We start from the raw sequence: 16,855 nt of genomic DNA, 5'->3' as shown, positions 1-16,855 counted from the left end.
GAATTTTACAGGCAATGGGGCAAGGCAGGAAAGTAGGATTATTTGGAAAACTCTACCAAGCAACTGGTCAAGGCAAGACAGATCTCATTATTTCTTCCAATGTTGTATTATTCTGAGACTATATGATCTAGGCTCAGGGAAGGGCCTCAGTTCAAGACCAGCATATTCCTCTGAGGATGAAATTAAAAAGAGCAAGATCTGGGAACCTTCGATGACAAGAGATATCGAAAGTTTAGCCAACAAAAAAAAAAACAAGGCCCTTGAGGAAGTTGAAAATAATTCAAACAAGAAATTAGGAGGTGCAAAAAGGGCTATGAAGTGTCCTGGGCATGTAAAATTAAGGACAATCCCAAGGAATTTTATGCATATATTAGGCGCAAGGGGGTAACAAAGGAAAGGGCAGATTCACTCAAGGACAGAGGCAGGAATTTATGCATGGAAGCACAGGCAGGATGGAACATTCTTAAACGAATACCTTACATCTGTATTCACCAAGGAGGAAGGGAAGGATAGGGGAGGCATGTTGATTTTAAGGAGGAGTTGGTGCTGGGTTTTTGAAAGACTTAAATGTAGGTAAATCCCCAGGGCCTAATGTGATCAATCCCAGGCTACTGAAGGAAACAGAAGGAGATTGCTGGGGCCTTCACAGTCATTTTTATATCCTCTTTAGCCACATGCAAGACCTCACAAGACTGGAGAATAGACAATATTGTTCCTTTGCCCAATAAGGGCAACAGGGATAACTCAGGATAATCTAGCCTGGTAGGCCTCACATCAGTAATTAGAATCAGGATTTATTCACATTTGGAGAAGAATGAACTTATTAAAGATAGACAGCATGGATTTATGTTGGAAAGCTGACTTCTCACAAACTTGATTGAGTTTTTGAGAAAGTGAAGAAGAGTGATGAGGATAACGCAGTGGATGTTATCTACATGGACTTTACTAAAACATCTGACAAGGTTCCTCATGGTCAGCTAGTTAAAAAGATTGAGTCAGGTGCATCTATGCTGAGTTGGGAAGTTGGGAAGAATTGACTTGTGCATGGAGACAAAAAGTAGTTGCGGAGGGATGTTTTTCTGACTGGAGATTGGTCACCATTGATTTTCTGAAAGAATTAGTGACTTTTTTTATTACAAATAAGCATGGATGAAAATGTAAAAATTAAAAGAACTGCAGATGCTGTCAATCAGAAACAAAAACAAAAATTGCTGGAAAAGCTCAGCAGATCTGGAAGCATCATGAGTCAAGTGACCCTTCCTCAGAATGTGTGCATGCGTGTACGTAAATGTAAGATTTGATGTGGTCAAATGTAAGGCCTGATTTGCAAGAATGCACACAACGGAAAATTTGTGGAGTTGGAAATGGAGTTTAATCAGAACAAGTAAAGGTCATTCTGTTTTGTCGACACAAATTCACTGTAATGTGATTGATGAATTGGGGATGCTGTTTCCACAGCACAAACTATTAAAACACATGCTGGCTGTAACACAATTACACCGCCAACACTTTAAGCGCTGTTTCTCAAGCGCAATTTTTCTATAATGCAGGATTGTAGAACAACGCAACTATCACATTATGAAAGAACTGATTGTATGGGGTGATGCACTTTTGTTAGGTCAAATGCAAGAGCAATATATATAGTACATGGCAGAACCCTTAGGTGCTTTGATATACAGAGGGATCTTGGGTTCCAAGTTCATAGCTCCCTGATAGTGACAAAACAAGTGGATAGGCAGTAAAGAAGGTGTACAGCATGCTTACCTTCATTAGTCAGGATACTGTGTATAAAAGTTGGCAAATCATGTAGTAACATTTGTAGTGCATTGCAATTCTGGTCGCTACAATATAGGAAGGATGTGAGGCTTTGCAGCAGATGCAAAAGCATTTTACAGGATGGTGCCTGGATTGGAGTGTGTTAGTATAAGGAGAGTTTGGACAAAACTTGGATTGCTTCCGCAACAGCATCAGAGGCTGAGGGACAACCTGATAGAAATATGTAAAATTATGACAGGCATGGATAGGGTGGATTGTCAGAGTCTTCCCCCCCCCCCCCCAAAGATGGAAATGTCAAATACTAAAGGGCAGAGGTCTAAAGTGAGAGGAGTAAAGTTTAAGGGAGATGTGTGAGGAAAGTTCTTTAATACAGAGGCTGGCAAGTGATACATGATATTGGGGAGGTGATAGAAACTGATACTTCAGCAAAGTTTAAGAGACATTTAGACAGACACAATGAACACACAGGAAATAGAGGGAAACCAACAATGTGCAGGCAGGTGGGATTGGTTTATAAGAGCATCATGATCAGAACAGTCATGGTGGGTCGAGGGGCTGTACTGTTCTGCGTTCTAACTTTGAGTTTTTTGGTTTGGATTAATAATCTGCAGATTTTCTGTGCCTGAAGTTAGTAATTTATTTGCAAGTATTTCTGCAACTATAATTTCTTTTAAAATATTTTTTGAAGTCTAGCATAGGATTTTGTACACCACTAATGGATTTTAGTATATTTTAGAGATTGCCTTGGAACCAGTAAGATAAATAATGGGGCATCAATGCTTGTTCAAGGTTTCAGGAACTAGTCTTGTTTCAAGCTGGTTGAGACAGAGAGACTTTGGTTTCAGTTTTACTTCGTGTGTTGAGTAGCCCTGTGAAGTTCTTAAATGAAGATGGTTGTATAGACCAGCGTTTTTGGAGAAGGAAAGGATATAACGAACGTAGAGTGTTAACCCCAGTCCAGAGAGTTAGGATAAAACCCTAAAGAGGCTACTTACAGTTGAGTACACTTGAGCTCAGGTGTATAATAACTGCGATGGGGGCAACAGACAGGGCGCATGGGGGCAGGGGTGAGAGGCAGGGAACATGGGGCAATTTGCGAACACGAATGAAAGAGAGAGTTTGAGACGTTTTGATAAAGGTATCCAAAGTTTACAGCCCATACAATTGAAGGCACAGTTGCTGAAAACAGGATGAAAAGTAGTAAAGGGTTCTGACAGCAGAACTGCAGATTGCTCAGACAGTCATGAGGATCAAGAACATTGCAGAGAGGAAGTGCGAGGCCTTTTTTTGAAAAATTCGCTCATGGGAAGTGGACATCGTTGGCTGGCCAGCATTTTACGGCTCCTCTCTAGTTGCCTTTGAGAAGACAGTGGTGAGCTGCTGCCTTGAACTACTGCAGTCCACCTGCTGTAGGCTGGCCCACAATGCCTTTAGGAGAGAGTTCCAGCATATTGACATAGCAACAGTGAAGGAACACTGGCATATTTCCAACTCAAGATAGTAAGCGGTTTGGAGAGAAACTTGCAGATGGCAGTGTTCTCATGTATCCGCTACTCTTAACCTTCTAGATGGAAATTGTTGTGGGTATTGAAGGCCTTGTCTGTGGTCTTTGGTGAATTTCTGCAGTGTATCTTGTAGACAGTAGCACTGCTGCTAAGCTTCAGGGCTGGAGGGAGTGAATACTTTGTACTAGATGGTGTCAAGCTTCTGGAGTGCTGTTTGGAGCAGTCATCCAGACAAGTAAGAAGCATTCCATCGCACTTTTTTAGAGCCATTGTAGCGTTGTAGGAGACAAGTAAATGTGCAGCTGATGGCACTGTAGAGTGGAGGATTAGACAAGTTTTTGAAGAGGTTCAGCAATCAAGAGGCTGATATATAACATTAGTGAGCATGGGAGATGGAGTAGAGATGTTTTGGCGTTCGACAATTTGATGGGATCAGGAAGTGGTTCTTGAACACAAGATGTACTAGGAGAGGACATTCCCGCAGATAAAAAAGCAAAGGTGGCAGGAGATTGTGTTTTACTAACTCAGAAAGGAAACTGACATAAGCAGCATAGAACATAGAACATAGAAGAATACAGCGCAGTATAGGCCCTTTGGCCCTCAATGTTGTGCCGATCCAAGCCCACCAAACCTACACTAGCCCACTATCCTCCATATGCCTATCCAATGCCCGCTTAAATGCCCATAAAGAGGGAGAGTCCACCACTGCTACTGGCAGGGCATTCCATGAACTCACGAGTCGCTGAGTAAAGAACCTACCCCTAACATCTGTCCTATACCTACCATCCCTTAATTTAAAGCTATGCCCCCTTGTAATAGCTGATCCATAGGTAGAAAAAGGTTCTCACGGTCAACCCTATCTAAACCCTTACTCATCTTGTACACCTCTATCAAGTCACCCCAAAACCTTTTTTTCTCCAATGAAAACAACTCCAAGTGCCTCAGCCTTTCCTCATACGATCTTCCTACCATACCAGGCAACATCCTCGTAAACCTCCTCTGCACCCGTTCCAGTGCCTCCACATCCTTCCTATAGTATGGCGACCAAAACTGTACACAATACTCCAGATGCGGCCGCACCAGAGTCTTATACAACTGCAACATGACCTCAGGACTCCGGAACTCAATTCCTCTACCAATAAAAGCCAGTATGCCATATGCCTTCTTCAGCACACTATTTACCTGGGTGGCAACTTTCAAAGATCTGTGTACATGGACACCAAGATCTCTCTGCTCATCCACACTACCAACTATCCGACCATTATCCCAGTACCCCATCTTTTTGTTCCTCTTACCAAAGTGAAACACCTCACACTTAGCTACATTGAACTCCATTTGCCACCTTTCTGCCCAGCTCTGCAGCTTATCTATATCCCGCTGTAACCTGACATATCCTTCCTCACTGTCAACAACTCCACCGACTTTTCTATCATCCGCAAACTTGCTCACCCAACCTTCTAACCCCTCCTCCAGGTCATTTATAAAAATGACAAACAGCAATGGTCCCAAAACAGCGGAACACCGCTAGTAACTGCACTCCAAGATGAACCTTTACCATCAGCTACTACCCTCTGTCTTCTTCCAGCCAGCCAATTCCTAATCCAAACCTCCAACTCACCCTCAATGCCATACCTCAATAAGATTTGTGAGGCACGGCCTGCCTTTCACAAAACCATGCTGACTATCCTTAATCACATTATTCCTATCCAGATGTTCATAAATCCTATCCCTTACAATTCCCTCTAAGACTTTGCCCACAACAGAAGTGAGACTCACCGGCCTATAGTTACTAGGGTTATCCCTACTCCCCTTCTTGAACAAGGGAACCACATTTGCTAGCCTCCAGTCTTCTGGCACTATTCCTGTAGACAACGAGAACATAAAAATCAAGGCCAATACCTCTGCAATCTCCTCCCTTGCTTCCCAGAGAATCCTAGGATAAATGCCATCAGGCCCAGGAGTCTTATCTATTCTCACCCTTTCCAGAATTTTCAACACCTCTTCCCTACATACCTCAAAGCCATCCATTCTGACTCAGTATTCACATCGGCAACAATGTCCTGTTCCTGAGTGAATGCTGACGAAAAGTATTCTTTCAGTGTCTCCCCAATCTCTTCAGCCTCCACACACAACTTCCCACTACTATCCTTGACTGGACCTATTCCTACCCTAGTCATTCTTTTATTCCTGACATACCTATAGAAAGCCTAAGGGTTTTCCCTAATCCTACCAACTAAGGACCTTTCATGTCCCCTCCTTGCTGCTCTTAGCTCTCTCTTCAAGTCCTTCCTGGCTACCTTATAACTCAATCGCCCCAATGGAACCTTCCCGCCTCATCTTTAGAAAGGCCGCCCGCTTCCATTTAACAAGGGATTCTAATTCCTTATTAAACCACGGCTCCCTCACACGACCCTTTCCTCCCTGCCTGACAGGTACATACTTATCAAGGACACTCAATAGTTGCTCCTTGAACAAGCTCCACATATCAATTACGCCCTTCCCTTGAAGCCTATTTTTCCAAGCCACGCATCCTAAGTCATGCCTCACCGCATCATAATTTCCCTGCCCCCAGATATAACTCTTACCCTGCAGTGCACACTTATCCCTCTCTGTCACTAAAGTAAAAGTCACAGAATTGTGGTCACTGTCCCCAAAGTGCTCACCTACCTCCAATTCTAACACCTGGCCTGGTTCATTACCCAGAACCAAATCCAGTATGGCCTCACCTCTTGTTGGCTTGTCTACATATTGTGTCAGGAAACCCTCCTGCACACATTGGACAAAGACCGACCCATCTAACGAACTTGAGGTATAGCTTTCCCAATCAATATCAGGAAAGTTAAAGTCCCCCATAACAACCACCCTATTACTTTCACTCTTCTCCTGAATCATCCTCGCAATCCTTTCTTCTACGTTTCTAGGACTATTAGGAGGCCTGTAAAAGACTCCTAACAGGGTGACCTCACCTTTCCTATTCCTAATCTCAGCCCAAACTACCTCAGATGGAGAGTCTTCATCCATCGTCCTTTCCACCGCTGTAATACTATCTTTGACAAGCAATGCCACACCTCCCCCTCTTTTACCCCCACTTCTGACCCTACTAAAACATTTAAACCCTGGAACCTGCAATAGCCAATCCTGTCCCTGCTCTACCCATGTCTCCGTAATAGCCACAACATCGAAGTCCCAGGTACCAACCCACGCTGCAAGTTCACCTACCTTATTTCGTATACTTCTTGCATTGAAGTATACACACTTCAAGCCACTTTCCTGTTTACAGGCACCCTCCTTTGAGATTGATGCCATGTTCCTAACCTCCCTACACTCCAGGTCCTGCACCCTAAAGCTACAGTCTAGGTTCCCATGCCCCTGCAGAGTTAGGTTAAACCCCCCCCCCCCCCCACCCCCCCGAGCACTAGCAAACCTCCCGCCAAGGATACTGGTGCCCCTCAGGTTCAGCATAATCAGTGCTTTCAAATTTAATGCACTTGTTGGAGGAAGTGGTGCACTGAAATGAGAATAAGTCATTTATTAATCATGGCAGTCTGTAGAATCCTGACTCCCACACAGTCTGTGCGGCTCTGATGAGAATTTATGATTTTGAGACCTTCTGGAGAGTTGTATTGCAAACTTGGCTGCAGTGTGGCTATGGTGATCAAAAAAGTTAAAGACAAGCACTTTACTGTTATCCCTTGGCACTGGCTATACTGATGTTGGAGGCAGTATGTCACTCCTCTAGGTGGTACTGTGTTTGAGAATTTTTGTGGAGTTTGTGAAGGGGTGACTATGTTTGATTATGGTCTTGTAGGTGTGTCATATACTTAGGCAATTTATTGTCTACCTTAAATCTTATTCTCAGTGTGGCTTTGAGTATTGGCTCTGTAATTCATTGTGGACAAAAGCATCCAGGTGCGCTGAAGCTGAAACTTATGTTAGGTATTGACAAAATCCGGACAAGTAGAACATTCATTCAAATAAAAAAGACTAAGAGCAGGCAGCACTCGAGACATTAATTAAAACTTAACTGATCAAAAAACTCATTAATTCATTCTACAAACTTAGCAGATGTGCGGCAGCTGGAAAATCTCATGGATACCTGTGTGAACCAAAGCAAGCACATCTGCAGGAACGGTTTCCAATGGAAGGAACTCCATCTGTAATTAATTGAGCTGCCAACACTTTGGCATAGAGTGAAAGTTATCTGGATGCTTTATTTCAAGGACAGACATGCCTTCTAGGATTGCACCATCTAATTCAGTTCATGGTCAAAGACAAGAACATACAACTGAGTGAGGAAGGTCTGGGAATTGAAAAGATAGAACTGGAGGAGACTCAACCTTTTCAAAAGTCCAGGTGACTGTGTTCCTTCTGAGATTTAGGATATCTCCTTGGGGCTGGAAAGGTGTCTTGAGGATTAGGTGAGGATCCAGTGGCCATGGTCCCCAAAGGTATCAATGACATCGTGACTCAAAGCGATCAGACTAGGAAAGCAATTCTGCTTATTTTCTGAGTCAACAGCACATTTGAATAGGGTGACCAATATTAGAGTGTTAAACACATGCACTGATGAAATTCTGAACTGGGAATAGATGCTTTTTCTTTTAAAAGAAGCATTGCTGCTTGCCATTTCTTTCTCCTTGAATTATTTGAAGATGTGACAAAACACATACATGAAGGTGGGGCAGTGAATGTTGTGTACATGGATTTTAGCAAGACGTTTGACAACATTCCCCAAGGTAGGCTCATTTATAAAGTAAGGAGGCATGGGGTACAGGGAAATTTCACTGTCTGGATACAGAATTGGTTGGCCAATAAAAGAGAGAAGGTGGTAGTAGATGGATAGTATTCAGCCTAGAGCTCAGTGCCCAGTGGTGTTCCACAGGGATCTGTTCTGGGACCTCTGCTCTTTGTGATTTTTAATAAATGACTTGGATGAGGAAGCGGAAGTGTGCGTTAGTAAGTTTGCTGATGATACGATGATTGGTGGAGTGGTGGATAGTGTGGAGGGCTGTTGTAGGTTGCAACAGGATATTGACAAGATGCAGAGATGAGAAGTTGCAGATGGAGTTCAACCTGGAAAAAAGTGTGAAGAGATTCATTTTGGAAGGTTGAATTTGAATGCAGAATACAGCGTTAATGGAAGCATTCTTGGCAGTGTGAAGGAACAGAGGTATCTTGGGGTCCGTGTCCATAGATCCCTCAAAGTTGCCGTCCAAGTTGATATGGCTGTTAAGAAGGCATATGGTGTGTTGGCTTTCGTTAGCAGGGGGACTGAGTTTAAGAGCCATGAGGTTATGCTGCAGTTTGACAGAGTCCTAATTAGATCACACTTGGAATATTGTGTTCAGTTCTGGTCACCTCATTATAGGAAAGATGAGGAAGCTCTAGAGAGGGTACAGAGGAGACTTACCAGGATGCTGCCTGGACTGGAGGGCATGTCTTATGAAGAAAGGTTGAGGGAGCCAAGGCTTTTCTCACTGGAGCAAAGAAGGGTGAGAGGTGACTTGATAGAGGTGTACAAGATGATGAGAGGCATAGATAGCGTGAATAGTCAGAGACTTTCTCCCAGGGCAGAAATGGCTATCACAAGGGGGCATAACTTTGATGTGACTGGAGGAAGATTCAGGGGAGATGTCAGAGGTAGGTTCTTTACACAGAGAGTAGTGAGTGCGTAGAATGTACTGCCAGCAGTGGTAGTAGAGTCAGATGGGGACATTTAAGCAACGTTTGGATAGGCATATGGAAAATAGTTCAATGAAGGATATGTAGGTTAGTTTGCTCTTACAGTAGGATAAAAGTTTGGCACAATATCAAGGGCCGAAGGGCCAGTACTGTGCTGTACTGTTCTATGTCTCTGAAGCCTTGCTGTGAGCGAGGCTTCTGGAGTCAAATGGTGAGGGGCAGATGGGAAAACTTCAGGAGTAATTTAAAAAGCTCATTTCTGCACATTATTACTTAATCTTCCTCTATTTAGGAACTTTAATCCTACCTCTTTCACTAAGGTTTTAATAATCTGTCTCCTTTATACCTCCTTTTGCAAACTGGTATCATACTTTCTTTAACAATCCAGTGAAACACATTTAATTACTTGAAAGATTTTGGTCAGATGCAACTTACTCCTGTTATGAATTGAATAACCGACAATCCTGTTACATTGAATTCCTTTCCTTGTCATATCGAAGATAGCAAGGGTAGCAAGCAGAGGGACTGGTGGTCAGAAGGGAATAATAGAGGTTAAATTCCCATTTACCTTCTTTGTCTATCCGAAACCCAAACTCATCAAACTGGATTTCTGACTCTTCTACAGAGTCTTTCTTCTGAAAGGAAAACAGAACAGAGGTGGATTAGTTCCATACAATGTTTCCAACCAGCACCTCAACATCCAAGAGATATGAGACTGTAAAAGATGACGATATTAATTAGTGACACCGTTTGAAACAAAGTAAGTTCCACCAGCAAGATTAAAAGCAAATAAATTACAAGCGAAATCTATCCAATGCAATGTTAGCATTCATTTAGAGAGGGATACAAGAGCATGTACTGCTGAGGCTGTATAAGCCTCTGGTCAGATAGCATTTGGAATATTGTGAGAAGTCCTGGGCCCCGTATCTAAGGAGGGATGTGGTGGTGCTGGATGGGATCCAGAGGTGGTTTACTAAGCACAACCTCGGACATGAAAGGCTTGTCATATGACGAACAGTTCAGGACTCTGGATCTGTCCAAGGAACAGAGGGGATATCATTGAACTTACAGGATACTGATGGGCCTGGATAATGTGGACATGGAGAACATGCTTCCACAAGTAGGATAGACGAGGACCCAACTGCACAACCTCAGAGTGAAGGTACAACCATTTAGAACTGATGAGGAGGAATTTCTTCAGCTCGAGGGCGGTGAATCTGTGGAACTCATTTACACAGAAGGCTGTGGAGTTCAAGTCATTGAGTGTATTTAATACAGGCAAGATAGATAATTCTCAGGAAGGGGATCAAAGGTCACAGGGAGAAGGCAGGATAATAGGGTTGAGAAACTTATGAGCATGATCAAATAGTGGAGCAGATTTGATGGGCCAAGTGGACTAATTCTGCTCCTATATCTTATGGTCTATGGTGTTAAGGCCAGTTCAGCAAAGGAATCTTCAACCTTGGGGCTGTCTCTGCTCCAACATAGTTTAACTGTGGAACTTCAAAAGTAAAATGCTTGCATTAAGCATTCTTCAGATAACTACAGAAAAGACAAAGGGTTTCTGAAACCTCCTATACTGCTTCTGAAAACTCTTCAAAAGACACTAGAATTACCCAAAAGATCAACTACCAAATCGCCAATCAGATTAAGTTCCAGTAAATTACATCTACACGTACAAGGCATCAACCAAGACATGTAATAGAACAGACAAAACATTGTGGATGCTGGAAATCTAAAATCAAAACAGAAAATGGTAGAAATACTCAAATCAGTAGATCAGGTAGCTTCTATGAAGAGAAAATCAGAACTAACGTTTCAGGTCATAACCTTTTGGAAATCTGGACTCTGTTCAAATCTCCACAATCTTGCCAACTATGTCATTAGTACCAATGAAGACAAACATCTCTAGTTGTTCACCCTCCCCAGAAGAATGTCCTGTAGCCATTCTGTGACATCAATACCCCTAGCACAAGGAAGACAACATACCATCCTGGAGTTATATCGACAGCCAAAGAAATGACTGCCTGCTCTGCTGAGTAAAAAATTCACTATTAACATTACCCTTCCACATTTTTTCTTCCTTCCTCTCATCTGGGTTCATTAAGCTTCATTAGTAGAGTGGAGCGTATTAATGGTAATGCTGAACTTACATAGGTCACTAGTTAATCTTCAGCTGCATTCTGTAGATCTCTGGGTGCGACACATTAAACAGGATGTGAACTTGTTGAGTGCAGAACAGGTTTAGGAGAGTGGTTCCAAGGATAAAAAACTTCAATTACGTAAGGAGCTTGGAGACATAGATAAGCCGACAGCTTTTCCCCATGGTAGGGGAGTCTAAAACTAGGGGGTGTAGGTTTAAAGTGAGAGGAGAGAGGTACAAAAGGATACAGGAGGGCAATTTTTTTCCCCACACAGAGGGTGGTGAGCATTTGGAACGGGCTCCCAGAGGTTGTGGTGCAAGCAAGTACAATTTTATCATTTAAGAAACATTTAGACAGGTACTTGAATTGGATAGGTTTGGACCAATATGGACAACACGAAGGTAAATGGGACTAGTTTAAACTGTGAAAACTGGATGGCATGGGCAAGTTGGGCCAAAGGGCCTGTTTCCATGCTATAGATTGCTATGACTATTTGAGAAAGGTGGTAAGGAAAAGCTAAGGAACTATAGAGCGGTAAGCCTGACATTGGTGGTGGGCAAGATGCTGGAGGGAATACCGAGGGACAGGACTTACATGTATTTTGGAAAGGCAAGGATTGATTAGGGATGGTCAACATGGCTTTGTGCATGGGAAATCATGTCTCACTAACTTGATTGAGTCTTTTGAAGAAATAATGAAGAGGATTGATGAGAGCAGAGCAGTGGACATGATCTAGATGACTTCAGTAAGGTGTTCGAGAAAGTTCCTCATGGTAGACTGGCTAGCAATGTCAGATCACATAGAATACAGGGAGAACTAGCCAGTTGGATACAGATCTGGCTCAAAGGTAGAAGACAGAAGCTGGTTGGGGAGGGCTGCTTTTCACACTGGAGACCTGTGACCCACGGTGTTTTCCGCAAGGATTGGTGCTGGGTCCACTACTTTTCATGTTTAAAATGAATGATTTGGATGTTACTTCTTCACAAAACTCAAATAAGTTAGTGAGACATGTTGACTATCCCTAATCAGTCCTTGCCTTTCCAACACATGTAAATCCTGTCCCTCAATATTCCTCCCAACAACTTACCCACCATCGATGTCAGGTTCAGCAACCTATAGTTTCCTGGATTTTCCTTACCACCTTTCTTAAACAGTGGTACCATGTTAGTCAACCTCCAGTCTTCTGGCACCTCACCTGTAGCTCTCAATGATACAAAAATCTCAGCAAGGGGCTCAGCAATCACTTCCCTATCTTCCTACCAGGTTGGCACGGTGGCTCAGTGGTTAGCACTGCTGCCTCACAGCAACAGGGTCCCATGTTCGACTCCATCCTCGGGGGACTGTCTGTGTGGAGTTTGCACATTCTCCCAGTGTCTATGCGGGTTTCCTCCGGGTGCTCCGGTTTCCTCCCACAGTCCAAAGATGTGCAGGTCAGGTGAATTGGCCGTGCTAAATTGCCCATAGTGAATTGCCCGAGCGAAATACTCCTGCCCGTGTCCTTCAAATAATTGAGGTTCCTCTGTATATTGAAATCCAAACCATTGAAATAAATGATCACTCATCCCTGTGGCACACCACTGATCATAGGCATTCGGTCCAACCTCCAGCATTACCCTCTATCTCCAGTCTTCTGTCTATTTTGTATCCAGTTGGCTAGCTCCCTCTGGATTCTATGTGATCTAATCTTGCTGACCGGTTTAGCTTGCAGAACCTTGTTGAAAGCAATACAGACAACATCTACCTTTCCGCCTTCATCAATTTTCTGTCACTTCATCAAAAAAATCAAGTTAGTGAGATACCATTTGCCATACAGAAAGCCATGTTGATTTCCCTAACCAGCCCTTTCCTTTCCGAATGCATTTAAATCCTGCCCCTAAGAATTCTCTCCAAAACACTTGCCCACTGCTGACATCAAGTTCACTAGTCTATAGTTTTTGGACATTTTCTTACCACCTTTCTTAAATAATGGCACCACATTAGCCAATCTCCAGTCTTCCGGCACCTCACCTGTGGCTATCAATGATACAAATGTCTTAGCATGGGGCCCAGCAATCACTTCCCTAGCTTCGCACAGTTTTGGGAGACACCTGTTCAGGTCCCAGAGATTTATCCACCTTTGTATATTTTAACACATCCAGTACCTTCTCTTCTGTAATATGTACACTTTTCAAGACATCACTATTTATTTCTCCCAAGTTGTCTTAATTTTCATATCCTTCTCCACAGTAAATACTGATGCAAAATACCATTTAGTATCTCACCCATTTCAGGAGGTTCCAAACACAGCTAGCTTTGTTGATCTTTAAGGGGCCCCATTCTCTCCTTAGTTACTCTTTTGCCCTTATATGTGTTTGTGGAATCTCTTTGAATTCTCCTTAAACCTATTTGCCAAAGCTATCTCATATCCTCTGTTTGCACTCTTGATTTCCCTCATAAGTATACTCCTACTGCCCTTATACTCCGTGAGGGAGTCACTTGATCCCAGCTTCTATATTTCACATATGCCTTCTTTATCTTGACCAGAGCCTCAATTTCCCAAGTCGTCCAGCATTCCCTGCAACTGTCAGCTTTGCCTTTGGCACAAACAGGAGCATACTGTCTTTGAACGCTCACTACTTTAATTTTAAAGATCTCCCACTTTCCAACCATTCTTTAACTTGTGAACAGTCTCTCCTAATCAACATTTGAAAGTTCTTGCCTAACACCAAAATTGGCCTTCCTCCAGTTTAGAACTTCAACTTTTAGACCAGGTCTGTCCTCTCCCATAAATATTTTAATACTAATTGAATTACGATAGCATGTCCCAAAGTGCTCCCCGACTGACAGCTCAGTCATTTGCCCTGCTTTATTTCTCCAGAGAAGGTCCAGTTTTACTCCTTCTCTGGTAGGTATACATCCACACACTGAATAAGAGACGTTCTTGTACACACTTAAATTCTTCTCCATGCAAGCCCTTAATACTATGGTAGCCCCAATCTATGTTTGGAAAGTTAACATCCTTCACCACAATGCTATTAGTCTTACAGATATCTGAAATCTCCTTACATCGCAAGGTTTGTGAAGGTTTGTAGCTCAGGTTGAGGTTTAGGGTGTAGGTTCGCTCGCTGAGCTGTAAGTTCGATATCCAGACGTTTCATTACCTGGCTAGGTAACTTCATCAGTGGTGACCTCCAAGTGAAGCAAAGCTGTTGTCTCCTACTTTCTATTTATATCTTTCTCCTGGATGGGGTTCCTGGGGTTTGTGGTGATGTCATTTCCTGTTAGTTTTCTGAGGGGTTGATAGATGGCATCTAGATCTATGTGCTTGTTTATGGCATTGTGGTTGGAGTGCCAGGCCTCTAGGAATTCTCTGGCAGGTCTTTGCTTAGCCTGTCCCAGGATAGATGTGTTGTCTAAGTCGAAATGGTGTTTTTTTTCATCTATGAGGGAGAGGGGGTTGTGTCTTTTTGTGGCTAGCTGGTGTTCATGTATCCTGGTGGCTAACTAGCTCCAGCACTGGAAAAAACCTCTAAAAACAAAGGAGCCGCACTTACAGCCAGAATCCTCTCCTGACCATCATTTTATTTTCACCGGAATCAAAACATTAACTCTGCTTTCCTCATCACACATGCTGGCAGACCTGCTTAGTTTTTTCTAGCAATTTTTGTTTGTGTTTCAGATTTCCAGCATCCACAATTTTTTGTTTTATATCAGAATGCATTTTGCCTTGATCCTTTACTATGACTAAATGATGAAGATGGGTGCCGATAACTTCATAGGCACAAGCCTTTAGATTCCTCCTGGCTGTAAAAACAAGGCAATAAATTAGTGTGAAAATTGAATCTGATGTATAGAACAAGATCCTCTCTTACCTGGGAATACTTGGTCAGTACATCCTGTGGCCACATGCTAGGAGTCAATGCTGTAAATGGGCCACTGACTGAAGGTGTAAAACTCCCTGTTAAAAGAGATCAGACATATAGGATAAATATCAAGATACTTGCAGTAAGAAGGCAAAAACACAAGCAGATATTAAATGTTATCTCAGATAATTTGAGAACAGACAAAAAAAAAGAGAATCTTCAGTACAGACTTGGTTCACTCAGATCCATATAGCTTTGTGTTGTAATTATTTTGTTTAAAAATCTGCGCGATTCAGGAAGCATGGAGCTGATTCAAGTTGGAAGTTCAAAGATCGTGACCTATGTTAAATTAGTTGATCTCAGTCAAGACAGAAAAAGGATTTGCATTTCTGCAATACCTTTCACAACAGGATGTCCCTAGGGGTTTTGCACCCAATGAGGTGCAATCGCTGGCATGGGGAAAGGCTGGAGTCAACTTGTGCACTGAAAGCACTCACAATGTTAAAACAATCAGATAATCCACTTCAATGATATTCATTGATGAATAAATATTTGCCATCATGCTGGGAAGAACTCCCTCAATAAATTATTCTTAGAACTTTCACATTCATCCGACAGGGTAGGTGGGTTCTTAGACTTCTTTCCTTAAGACTGCATCTCCAATAGGGTGGCACTCACTCAGAACTGCAATGGGACAGTCAGCTTTGAAGTTTTACACTCAGGTCCTGGACTTGAACACACAACACTCTGGCTCAGGGGTGACAGTACCACTCTCAGCTGACTTTGCCAGCAGGTAAGTAGTTAAAAATGCTGCAATTGTTTTCAGTAACACTGAGCGAGGCAGGCGTAAAAATATTGGGTGGAATGCCCAACATGAAGGAATGACCTGCTAGCATTCTCAGTTTCTAAACTTCCACAAGGACAGCCACTGAGATGAGATAATAAAGAGCTGCCAAGACCTAAAGAGGTTTGGCAGAGGATCCAAAGAGATGACAGCAGTAATGTATGTCAACTCGGTCCTTGAGAATTGCACCATGCGGGAATTTCCAGTTCTCATTGAAACTACCAGAATTAGCATTCAGATAATTGGTGAATTGATAACTTCAGCCATTGTGTGCAAATTTTCTGAATCTTGCCGAACATATTTGTTACCCGTTAATGATTTAATCATTTAAAGCTGCCACTGTGCCTGAAAAAAAAAATTAAGGATCAACGGGAACAGTGCCCTTCGTAACACACCACATCTTGTTTCTGAGGACTAGTCGAGGTTTTGAAAAGGGCTACTTGAGGGCAATATTTTGCTTTCATAGGGGCCCCTTGTCCATTCTCAACAACTTCTTCAGTAGTGATACAGTCACTTAATAAAAACTACGTTGTGTATGCATGTTTGGGTGTATGGGAAATTTGGGACTTACCTAAAGCAGAATTGGAAGTGTTGATCGATATTCACAATAACTATCACCAGGCCATCAAACTTAAGTCCACAACATGAGTAAAAACATTAATTGCACAGTCTTTACAGTATGTAAATTGGCACAAGGCAAAAGTTATCTGCAAATCCATTCCTTTTCAAAAAAAAAAATGGCATACATTGCTATACATAAAAAGTCATCACCCGAGTACAGGGTTGGGAATCCATGCAACTGTACCTTATGAAATATGGAAGAAAATCTCAAAATCCATGTATACAGTGCTGCAAGAAAAAGCCAACCTTCAGGACAGGGTTCAGAAAAGACTTACAAGGATGTTGCCAGGGTTAGAGGATTTGAACTATAGGGAGAGGCTGAACAGGCTGGTGTTGTTTTCTCTGGAGCGTCGGAGATTGAGGGATGACCTTATAGAGGTTTACAAAATTATGAGGAGCATGGATAGGATAAATAGGCAAAGTCTTTTCCCTGGTGTCAGG

At 42.6% G+C, this 16,855-nt stretch overlaps 1 protein-coding gene across 1 annotated transcript in view; it reads right to left on the bottom strand.

The window, feature by feature from the left end:
• The window catches only part of sgsm3 (small G protein signaling modulator 3), a 195,117-nt gene that overhangs the window by 139,992 nt on the left and 38,270 nt on the right, over positions 1 to 16,855 (bottom strand). The window contains exons 3-4 of the mRNA XM_072588388.1: positions 14,959 to 15,044; positions 9,532 to 9,598 (exon numbers count right to left, since the gene is read on the bottom strand). Coding sequence (XP_072444489.1) covers positions 9,532 to 9,598; positions 14,959 to 15,044 — 153 coding nt within the window. The remainder of the gene's footprint in view (positions 1 to 9,531; positions 9,599 to 14,958; positions 15,045 to 16,855) is intronic.

The sequence above is a fragment of the Chiloscyllium punctatum genome, chromosome 18 (assembly GCF_047496795.1).
Source record: "Chiloscyllium punctatum isolate Juve2018m chromosome 18, sChiPun1.3, whole genome shotgun sequence".
Taxonomy (NCBI): domain Eukaryota; kingdom Metazoa; phylum Chordata; class Chondrichthyes; order Orectolobiformes; family Hemiscylliidae; genus Chiloscyllium; species Chiloscyllium punctatum.
This window is presented reverse-complemented; position numbering and strand designations above follow the sequence as displayed.